Source organism: Cnephaeus nilssonii (assembly GCF_951640355.1).
Source record: "Cnephaeus nilssonii genome assembly, chromosome: 10".
NCBI classification, from domain to species: domain Eukaryota; kingdom Metazoa; phylum Chordata; class Mammalia; order Chiroptera; family Vespertilionidae; genus Cnephaeus; species Cnephaeus nilssonii.
Genome location: NC_137081.1, coordinates 37,983,298 through 37,995,549, shown reverse-complemented (window position 1 = coordinate 37,995,549; position 12,252 = coordinate 37,983,298). Strand labels below are relative to the sequence as shown.

General features: G+C 37.4%; 1 protein-coding gene across 2 annotated transcripts in view; it reads left to right on the top strand.

The window, feature by feature from the left end:
- Positions 1-12,252, top strand: part of ITGA4 (integrin subunit alpha 4) — a 77,634-nt gene that overhangs the window by 49,475 nt on the left and 15,907 nt on the right. For both annotated transcript variants that reach the window (XM_079782879.1, XM_079782880.1), the window contains exons 16-17: positions 1,572-1,721; positions 3,943-4,019. In XM_079782879.1, coding sequence (XP_079639005.1) covers positions 1,572-1,721; positions 3,943-4,019 — 227 coding nt within the window. The remainder of the gene's footprint in view (positions 1-1,571; positions 1,722-3,942; positions 4,020-12,252) is intronic.

The window sequence follows — 12,252 nt, the reverse complement described above, 5'->3', positions numbered from 1 at the left end:
TTCTTATAAGAAATTAAAATTCAGTAAGTCCTTGTTGGCTTATATAGCTACATTTTGAAAGCAACATGCACATAATAATGATAATGTCTAACATCTGTTGATACCTTAATAAGTGCCAGGTATTGTGCTCAGTGTTTCATGTTCATTATGCCATTGAATCCTTACAACAATAAGATGTAAGTATCATCACTATCATCATTATTATTATTATCCCCATTTTCAAATGAGGTAGCTGAGCCACAGAGAGATTAAGTAATTTGCCTAAGGTTACATAGATAATAAGTGATGAACCTGAGATTTGAACCCCAGTAGTCTGCCTCCAGACCACTTGCTTTTCATGTTTTTATTGCTGTTTTTCTCTCTCTCCTTCCCTCCCTCCCTGCATATATTGATAATGTCCTGACTGGTGAGAAAGAGGAAAAATTACATAAAGACAGAATAGATGTAGTTTTTTTTTTTTAATCATTACATAAAGACATACAATAGATGTCTTTTCCATGTGATATGTGTATTCATTTTACTTCATTGATAGTGTCAAGTTACTATAGATGTAATTAGTACAACATTAATCAGTATGATAGGGTGTTGTTGTTTTATTATCCATTAGAGATTATTAATTCATGAGCTTTGAAAATAATTTGTTTTTTAGTTATTTTAATTTTTGTTTGGTTTTGGTTTTGTGTTTGCTCTTAAACAGTGATGTTTAAGCCATATTCCTATCCTGGGGTATCTATAGATAAATAGAAAACTGGCCCATTGACATTTCTCACTAGAAAGGCTGTCAATTACAACTAAAAATTGGTAAGATATTAAATTTATAAGAATGCATACAGAATATAATGGATTCTGAATGGGCTACAATTTCTGTATAATTGATAAATAAATTCAAGAGTTCTTTTCTTGTGAAGTGTGAAAATAATAATCCTAGAAAAGTTATAAAACAACTAGCAAGAAGATTCAGTACAGTGAATAGGATAAAATATTGAATATATAAAACAAGCAACTTTGCTATTACCATCCATAACCTGTTAGAAAGGATAATTGGAAATGTCCATAAAAGGATATGTTTCATAAATGAAAGCAAATGAATCAAATTATATAAAGATACACTGAAAGATCTAAAAAGAAAACTTGAATAAATTGAGAGATTGTATTTCTACAAGTCTATTAGAGGGCAATGTTAAATAGAATAAAATGTTCGTTAGTACTTTGAAATGATCTACAATGAGTTTATAATGAAAACTGCTATGTTATAAAGTCAAGTTATAAAAAGTATGCATAGAAAATACCATGGAAGAAAATATGCTCAATGTAGACCTTTATATAATGTTAGATAGCTATAGTTTTTTATTTTTATGCTATTTTTGTTTTTTTTTCTAAACACATGAATGTTTTTGTAATGTGAAAAATATAGACATTCACATTTTTAAAAAATAATTTAGATTAAAAGGTAAGATTTTTTTACTTCCATGTGTTGTGTTTGGCCTTATGCAAGAAAGGAGGACCTTTCTGTTTTTTTAATTTACATTCTTCTCTTTATTTTTAATTCATATGGTTTTAAATTTCCTTAGAAAGATGTGCGAGACATCCTCAATCCAATTCAGATTGTAGCTGCTTACCACCTTGGGCATGATATCACCAGTAAACGAAGTATAGAGGAATTCCCACCACTCCAGCCAATTCTTCAGCAGAAGAAAGAAAAAGACATAATTGAAAAAACAGTAGGAATATTTTCTTTTATTCAAAAATTGTGACATGTAACTAAAAATTGTGTGTTTTTTTGAAGTATTACATAATTCTAGGAAAATGAACTAATCTTTTTTAAAATTGTATAAAACTTTTATGTAAAAAGATTTATGGTATGTCTTGTTTTTTCATTTTCATTTTTATTATTTATATTTCCTTCAGGATATTGAAGTGGATATTTTAAAATGTGCATTTAGTCATAGCAGTGGTTTCTCCTATATAACAAAAGGGTAATATGCAAATTGACCAGCAGAATGACCGGTTGTTATGACACTCACTGACCACCAGGGGTCAGATGCTCAATGAAGAAGCTGCCCCCTGGTGCTCAGTGCTCTCCCACAGCAGGAGCGCTGAGCAGTCGGACATCCCCTGAGGGCTCCTGGACTGCGAGAGGGTGCAGGCTGGGCTGAAGGACACCCCCCACCCCCACCCCCACCCCCACCCCAAGTGCACAACTTTCATGCACTGGGCCTCTAGAATACTACATAAAATGTTAGTTTTCTCTCTTGATGTCTTGCCAGGGAAGAAAGTATATTACTACAGAGCACTCATAGTAGGAGTGAGTTGTGTTCATGAGTTGGTTATTCTGTGTCATCATGTGTGTTTAGTTTATCTTTCTCCTTTTACTGTCTCTTCTCTCTCATTTGTGTCTCCCTCTCACTCACCCCTCCCATGATTCACTCATGTCTTGTTAGTCAAATTCCCTAGCTGGGTTTTACTCACTTATAGGCATATGTATTTATATTACACAATAGTTTCTCTTTTAAAATTTAACTGTATGCTTTCCAGTCCCATCCCAGCACTGACTGCATTTTGGGATGGATCCTGCATTCTAACCAGTGAACTACTTTTTCCAGATTATCTCAAAATATATCAGATTCACTGACCGAGTGTTTATTTCTGGGAGTCCAGTTGTTCATAACTTTTCTATCCAACAACACAAAGACATAGTCAACAGGATGTTTGGGGGTATGGTAAAAGCATTCATTAAAATGTTTGCTAATGATACACAAAATGTAAAAGATAAAAGGGACGTTTTAAAGTCTAGTTCATTTCCTGTCCCAACAAAATTGCCCCTAAGTCACTTTGATATTTGAGCTTACAATCACCACTGTCTAGTCTACAATATTAGATTGAATAAAGATAATAACTTAAGAGCAAACTTTCTTTATACCCGTATATAAAAATATTTCTGGAGGTTAGTTTTTTCAGTCTTCTGTTTGACTTCACTTTTCAATAGCAAGTACCTTTAAATGTGTTTTATTTTAAGAGCACAAGCCAAAACCTAAGCAGTCTGTAGTTATAATAATTAACATTTTGACTCTTAGAACGACCTGTTTTATAACTAAGAGTGATAGAAAAAAATCGTATTTACCTAACCCTTTAGAGAAAGACTGACACTCTCCTTGTGCTCCCCCAGTATAGGCAGTCTGTGATCTGACATGCAATTTGACAACACTCGAGTCCTTTGCCGTTTCATGTACCTGGCTCCTTCTCTGAGTTTCTAGATTTCTTTCTTTTCTGCATCTCATTGTTTCTCACCTTTGCCTCTCATTTTCCTTCCCCTCCCCCCTCCCTGCTCTTTCCATGTTTTTTCTTTGTCTAGCTTTTTAAACTCGGGTCTTCCATGTACCTTATAGTATCTCCTGGTCCTATTAAAATGCTCAGAGGTATGATACACTGTCGTTTACTTTTGCTCAGTGTGTTCTTAAAGTGAAATTTCTAAATTTCTACAATTTGTTCTTTTCAACAAACATAAAATCGCTGCAAAATTCAGTGCCAGGCTCATATGTAGTAAGTGGAATCAAAGCACCAGAAAATGGAGAGGAACCTGGCAAAGAACACCTCGGCAGCATGGGTTTTCAATACTTACATAGATTACTACCAAAGTTTGGTTTAAAAATTTTTTCTTACAACTATTATGAAAGAAAAAAGTCCTTTTCCCACCTAACAAATTTAGGTTTTAAATTTACCTATGAGAAGAATTTAGTTCTTTTAGCCCAATAATTATTTTTCATTGAAACCTACTAATTAATTCTCATATTGAACTCCTCAAAAATGATAAAATAAGGAGTTATCAATCTGATTTATTAATTTTATTCTCATGTATCAGAGATATGTCTTTAAAAAAAACACACACAGAAATATGCCTACTAACTGAACTAACAATAAAATTCTGTCATATTTTATTTCCAGGTAAACTTTGCAAGGTTTTGTGCCCATGAAAATTGTTCTGCTGATTTACAAGTTTCTGGGAAAATTGGATTTTTGAAGTAAGTCTAGTTTACTCTTTGTTATTCATCAAGATGGGATAATGGGTGTGCACGTGGGTTTCAAAGAGAAAATGCCTAAGAACTAATACTTGGGGGTTAGCTGCATTTAAAGAACTGGAAAAGAACAAGATTCAACTGAGAGAGATTATCGCTTTTCGAAAGAACAAGAAGATGTGAACACCAAGGCTTTATGAAGCATGTCTTAATCTTTTGTTGGTAACTAAAAAGATATTTTAGGATTTGACTGTGCCTTAAGTCATCATCATTAGAACTCTAGTTGTGTTTTAGACATTTGTCAGTGCCTCTTACTAGAGTTTTGATGGCAAAATGAGCTAACCTTCACTACATGATGCTTAGTTTTGTGTCACCCAGAAAAATGATTACATAATTTAGACTGATGTATAAAACAAAGAAATTCCTAAATATATATGACACCTTTGAGAGGGAATAAACCATCTTGTTCTTCTAAATTCACAGAAGGGGAAACAGTCAGAAGAAAACTTATGCAATGTGCTTAGAATAGTAGCTAGCATATAGAGAACACTAGATAAATGTCGACTGCTGTCATTATTTTATTATGGGAAATAAACCATTATAACTTTGTCCTGTTAGATCCCCTATATTGAAATTATTTTGCATATCAGAGGGCAGACATGAGAATGAGGATCAGGGATAGAATGCACAGCGCAGGCTGAGGGATGACTATATGGGAAATGAAGGAGGCATCGGTGACAGGACAGAAAAGTGGGAAATTCTATTGGGAGGTAACTCTATAAAGGCAGCAAGTTTAATGGTGGGGGCATGTTGAATCTGGTGGGACTTCAGCTCTCCCGGATTACTGTGAAGTGCTCTACACATTCCTGACTTGTGGGAATGCTTGGGGGTGGAGAAGGTGAAATGTGCACTTCACAGAGAAAAGAACTAAAGATTAACACTTGGGGAGACAGTTTTATTTAAATAGCTTAACAAAAATAAGGAGTCCCTGTAGGAGACCGAAGAGAACTAAGATGAAAACTGAGTGCACTGTGAAATAGCCAATATAAAAAGAGGGACTTCATATTGTAAAATTTTGTAGCCAGACCAGATAGCATAATGACTGAGAAAGCTCATGGGAGTTGGCATTTAAAATGTGACTTGTGGAAAAATATCACTGGCAAATTGTAGGATGGAAATTTCAGTGCAGTAGTAGCTGAATGACAGGGTAAGTGCTTCGGGAAGAAAATATACTGGGAACAAGTGGCTTTATCATGTTATTTAATCATGCAGAGGCAGGGAAAGAAAGAAATTGGAGAGAGAATTTTTCTACTTAAATCCAGGAGGCACTTTTTGTACCTATTAAACTCTCTGAAGCATTTGGCAGCTTTTCACTTCCTCTTTTGAATGTCTTTTGCTTTAATTTCCATGATGACACCCTGCTCCCTTCTCCTTTTCTAGCCTCTCCTTCTCAATTGTCTTTGGAGATATTTGATTTTTTGCTCTGTTGATTCCCCAAATGGTTTTCTCACCCCTTTCTCACACTCCCATATTTTCCCTGGCCATCTTACCTACAGCTGTGACCTCACCTGGCCTCCCTACACTGCCAGTGCCCCAATCAGTGACTCTGAGTTCCACGTCCACACATCCAGGTGTCTGTTGGACATGTCCTCTGGAGCTCAATCTGCATTCTTCTCCCTTTCTTAACCCTACGATTCAATAAGTTAGCAAGTCCTATAATAACCACCTAGATATTATTGGGGTTTTTTCCCATCCTAATTCTCTGTCTCTACTACTATTGCTTCATGCCAAGCACTGAATAGTCTACATAGCTCACAGGCTTTCCTGCTTTCTCAACTACTGGTCTCATATTTTAACATTATTTTAATCCCTCCGCCATGATGTTTCCAGCGGGAGCTTTCTCACATACACCTCTGATAACAGTGCTTCACTGGGTCATTATAACCTAAACTCTAAACTCCTCAGTGTTCTTTCTCACCAACTCCCTGGGACCTTTTCCCATTGGTGGCAGACTACTTAGAGTTGCTTGGCCACACCATGCTCTCCCGAACTCCGAATAGTTTCACTTCTTGGTTTCACTTCTCCAACGTATCTACTTGGTTAATTTTTATTTATCTTGCAAATCTCAGCTGTTTCCTAGGTGAAGTCCCTTTCGTCTCCAGGTACATAAACCTAAGTCCTCCTGTGCCCCCTCGTTTCATCGCACTTGCCACTCACGACCATTGTCTGTCTGCACACCATCCTGTAAGCTGCTTCAAGGCAGGTTCCTGTCTTTTCATCTTTGTGTTGATATTGCCCAAAGCAGTGTCTGGAACACTGTCAGTGACTAATAGGTGTTTGCTGAGAATGGAACAAGGTTCTAAAACAAAAACACCCCAGTATATGAGATCAACTCAGGTGGAGGAGTTCGCTTTAGAAAGAAATTAAAATTGTCCTTATCTTGAGCTGAGCAGGTATGAAAAGACGCCTGACATTGATTAAGAAACTCAGTGTGGAAGGAAATAAAATGTAGAGAATTCATGGATGGCCAGGATACAAAAAAAGCACTATGGAAAATGGAGGTCTTTAGGATAGATCTGGGAACATGAAAGGCATGGGGAAAGGCTCAAAATAGTGTTAGGATAAATGGGATAGGAAGTCAACTAGGAATGAGTAAAAAGGTTGACAAACAGTGTTGAGTACCCTGCTGGGTAGGAACACATATGGCAGAGAATAAATTAATTCTTTTCACTTAAGCAATGCCAGTATAGCCTTGAGCATCCACAATTGAGGGCCAAGAAGCCCTAACCTATTTGATTAATAATTGGACTTTATACTTAATTATCCAGATTGGCTGTTCAGCTAGTCCAAAAACAGTGACTACTAACTACTTTGCATCCCAGCGTGTAGTGTGGTGCCTTTGTTGATGTATTAGCTGAAAAATGTATAACCTTCCCAGTTGTGTATTTATTTTCCTCCTAAATTGCTTAGTGTTCTTGGTGTTTTTTGCTGCCATGGGCCTTTGATCAGTAGAGCTGTGTGTGGGAAAGCTTATCTCAGCTACAAATAAGCAACGTTTTATTCTCTTAAATCAGAAACTCCCACTGTCACCTTGGTCATCTTCCACTGCAATCCCTCTGACCTATTAAAATTTGTACAAAAATTTACCAAGAATGCTTCTTTTCTGAATAATGAAAATACATCTTGAATTTAGAGATCAAATATTAATATAATTGAATTGTTATTTTTTATTCATTGCATATTTTTTCACAATAAGCTATTACATTATCATTAATTTGCATCATTAATTTGAAATGATACTATTTCTTAACATCTAAGTATCAAGTCCATTATAATTTAAAATGGCAGGCACCTGAGGGTACAGTCGTGTTTCTCGAGTTGTGGCCTTTGAGTCACTTTTACGAGAATCACCTGGAATGCTTCATAGAAATGCAGGTTCCTAGACCGTCAGACCATCCAAATTAGAAGCTATGGGAACCAGGCCAGAAATGTTGTTTATTAAAGGGGCTCCAAGGGTTTCTTATTACACTAGGATCTTAGAACGAATGTGGTAGTGGTGGTTTCAGATTTGAAATCAAACAAACCTGATTCAAGTTCTGTATCTACCCTCTGCTAGCTGCAGAGAAGCCTTGTAAGCTCTATAAACCACTTTCCTCCTTGATAAGGAGGTAAAAGAGTCCCTACTCTGTGAAAGGTGTGTTAAAGATAAGTAATGCAGTAATGCCGGCCCAAGTGCATAGCACAAAACCTGCTATGCATGAAGCTTTCATAAAAGTTGTTTTTGATAAATTGTGGTTAGAATATTTATAGATTATGATGAAGTTTTAGTTTGGCCATAAAATGGAATGTTGCCATTGAAGTCTAAACATTTTCTGATATACTAGTTATTTGTCCAGAGTGTGTCTCATGTCCCCAAAATGCCGACTATGACTGGGTCAGTAGTTTTCAGTTTTCTGAGATTTTTTTTTTTTTTTTTTTTTTTTTTTTTTTTTTTAGTTTTATGAGATTTGAAGTGGCATGAATGCCGGTGTGAAATATAAGCCCTGCATCATTTGCATCAATTAGGAGAGTTCCAGGCGGTTTCTGCTTGGGAAATGATAACTTATTTAAGAAATTCTCTTATGAAAACTCTTCTAATCAATTTTTTAGGCCTGCAGTAAGAGATTCTGACAAGCTGCTTTGCATTTTTTAGTAAATTATACTCTATCAGACAGACAGATGCCTGTCTCACATAGGTGTCCTCTCTCCCTTCTCTGTAATACTCGGCAAACTGTGACCATATGTTCTATGCGTTCTCCTGCCCATAACTCTACTGGCACTAACGGTATTTATGTGCCCCAGAGCTACACACCCGCTTTAGGTAAATGCACTTACTCGGCAAAGAACGTGCGTGGCTGAAGACGGCAGTAATAGACTGCCAGCAGCAAACTAAACAGTGCTTAGTGTTTTCATTAAGTTGAGGCTTTCTCCTGAATGACTAAACTCGCAGGAGAATAAATCATGTTCAAATGGACTTACCGACTGCAAAATGAAGATGAACAAATATGACTATCAAGATTACAAATATAATAGCCGGTGTTAGTCATCACAGAGGTAGTTTGAAATCAAGTCTTGCATAGAGATTCTGACGTAAACGATAGTTCTCTTCTGTTCCTCAGCCACGCTTCCCGCACAAGTGAAACAATGGCTTTCCCATCCTTTAGGAATGCCTTTAACTGCAAGGAACAGAATTCTTGAGCAATAGTGGCTTTTACATAAAGGCATTCAATTATTGTGCCAGGGTTAGTGAGCACCTACCAAAATCTGAACATCCCTGGTTATCTTTCCAGTTCTCTTGGCTTTTCCCTCACGGTCACTAGATGGCTGCAGCAGCACCAAGGTTCCCAGCAAGAAAAAAAAAAAAAGGGACAGGAGCAAAAGTCTGTGTCCTCTGGAAGGGCAGTGCCTGAGCAGACGTATTCTGATCAGCCAGACCTGTATCACATACTCACCCCTGGGCCCATTGTGGCTGGAGGAGAATGGAGTCATTGTGCTCAGATTAGTGCGCTCATAATTCATTCCCTGAAGGTAAACTAGGGGCTTGTCTGCAGTATCAAGGGAATGCTGCCCAGTGCTGGGTCTGTTAACAGCTAAAAGGGGCAATCTGTTGACTAGACAGCAGACAATTGTCAACATCAGCCACAAAGCTGTTAGCCCCTGAAAGAGCTAGTCTAACAAACATGTCCATTTTTGAAATGGAGATAATAGGAATATACAGGGTGGGCAAAAGTAGGCTTACAGGTGTTTGTATAGAAAAAGGCATGCAGGATATGACTGTTATACAATAGCTTTATTAACTCAGTGTTTCATGTACTCACAACTGTAAGCCTACTTTTACCCATCCCTGTGTGCCTCACAGAGGTTGGGGAAGATGAATTGTATGCCTTGTACACGAAAACATGCTATTTCCTAGTTCAGTCTTCTAATCCAGTGCAGCCTGCTGTACTCCTCTAGACTTCAATGAGTTTGCTTTTATTCAGTAAAATCTTCTTAAATGTTGGGTAACTGATGTATTCCAGTAAACAAGAATTTTCCAGTATTTTTCCCACTGAAGTCAGTAGTAAAATTTAAAGAAAAGTTATCTTGACTTGGACCTGCAAGCCACCTGCAGCAGGCTACGTGTTGTCAAATAAGTGACTCGTGCATCTTGACACAGGTACATATCAGCTTCCATTATACTTTGTCCTACCATCTTAAAAAGAGTTAGCCAGGAGGGCACTAATTTGTGTTATCTAGGCAAAGTGCATTCATTATACTAAGACTTGGGGAGCATTTCTTGCAAAATAACGTCATTCATTCAAGAAAAACATAGGGTGTTGGTGCTAAAATACATCATCTTTCTATCTTTCCCCTCTCACTTATTAAGTTGTGATTCTGTATGTACACAGTGCCTTGATTTGTTTAAATTCCATGGATTCTAGGCTGTTTTGTAAATTTCAAGTGTGCATTATGCATGTTTTAATGAAAAATGAACTCTGATTTCTGGGGAGAGCTCTGGCGCAGCCGTGTCGCACTTCCAGATGTGCACCTGGTCCTTTATTATCATGTCTCCCATACAAAGCTGGTGGGCATCATTCCGACGGCACCTTGTTAACGAATCAAGATACAATACGATGTATATTTCAACAGAAAGAGTAGAATCATAATTATGATTGTGTGACAAAATAGCTTAAAAATGGAAACTAAACCAGGAGTCTGGCTGCTGAAATGTGAACATTGTGTTTCTCTTTAATTTGCTGTTGTCTGGGAACCTGGCTGTTGATGCAATGCTTTCACCTTCTGTTGCTTGTCTAAGTGCCAGCTCCTTTCCCAAAGGTGTTCAGTGACTAATGCTTTGGTTCCATGCCAGAATATTTTACAAATGTCTATTTCTAGGCAGCTCTTCTTCAAGTCTTAATTAAACTTTAATGTCAAGCTGAAGTTCACTTTTAGAACGTCGTAGGCTCCTTCCGTTGTAACATGATTAGAGAACAGTGGGGGGAATGCAGGGTGGCCACGTTCCTGCGCGTTTCTTCTCTGCCGGTTAACACCGTGCCACCAAGCAGATGCGTGCTTATGTAACACGGTTTACAACACAGGAATGGGTGAATCACAGCCGCTCTCTAAAACACACCATCACTGAGTCAAATTGTTCCACCCTGAAAAGGTTTAGAATGACTGCCTTGTTAGTCATTGCACATCCTTCCGGAACATCCAGCTTCTCAGACCCAGGGATCCGGAGCTGGAGGGGCTGCATATGGGCACGTTCTTCACTCCTTTCCCCTTGATGTCTCCACTACCAGCCAAGGAGCTGTGGGGCCTAGAGAGTCCTTTTCTCTAATGCTGTATCCCAGGCTGTTTGAAATGAGCCTCTGTGGTTGTCAGAATAACACAGAATAGATTTTAAATACAGTATTATTATTTTGTATGCTTATTTTGAAACTAATTCTACTTATCCATCAGATTGCAGAAGCTGGCAAACTTTTTCCATAGAGGGACAGATAGTGGCCGTTTTAGGCTTTGTGGGACGGAGATCTCTCTCAGCTACTCAACGCTGCTGGCATCCGTCGTGTAAAAGCGGCCACAGATGAACGGCATGGCTGCGTTCCATGAAGCCGCTATTTACAAAACCAGGCAGAGGTCTGAACTGGGCCTTCTGGCAGCAGTTTTTGAACCTCTACTCTAATGTATGCTTGCTTTTTATATGAGAGTTCTGTAGTATGTCTTTATTTTTGGTTACTTAAATATGGTTCCTTATGGTATATTTTGTTATTGAAATACAGTTAGTATAATTTAAGCTGGCTGCTAAAATAAGCCAAGATGTAGCATTTTAAGGAATTAATTCTGGGTTACAAAACCATAAGGGTCTGCTCTTAGATAGAGAGACCCAACAGAATTACATGGATATGTTCACCAAGAGACTATAATAGAGCCAAACTAGAAATTGCCAGATAGTTGAATGGATAAATGCAATGTGAATGGGTAAGTAAAATGTTGTATATTTACAAAGTGGAATATATATACACACACACACACACACACACACACACACACACACACACCCCAAGGAGAATAAACAATTCACAAGTCAATGTAGATTAATTTTACAAACAAAATTTTAAGTAAAGAAGGCCTGATTATTTAAATTTTGAGTAAAGAAAAATTACATGCTTTATGAATTCACTGATATGAAATCTAAAAGTGGGCAAAGCCAGTCTGTACTGGTAAAAGCAAGGCAATCGGTGGGGGAAGTAACTAGAGGGAAGTGCTTATTTCTATGGTGCTGGCTTCATGTGTGTTTAGTTTCTACAAATTCATTGGGCTGCACACTTGGAATATGTGCATTTTGCTATGTGTATGTTCTACCTTGATAAGTAAGTTTAAAACAGGAAAAAATCAAGATAAGAGGGGAAGACCTTTACTAGTAGATATTAAGTAAAGAGTTCAATTTCTTAGAGTTATACTAAAGGTATAAAAGTGGAGAAATGTGCCCCCAATTATAATTTTCATTCTGAAGTTCATGGAAATTAATAATTCACTCCTCAAAACTGTACACTTTAGTACTGATGCTGCCATTAATTTCTTGGTCAATTGAGTAGTGCATGCAGGGTACAGATCACATGAATGTTGTATAGAAGATGCTTGCTTTCTTAAGGAAACTTTCTAAACTTTAAAGTGCTAAGTGAATGTTTTACCTTTTGTGTAGCTATGATTATTCTCA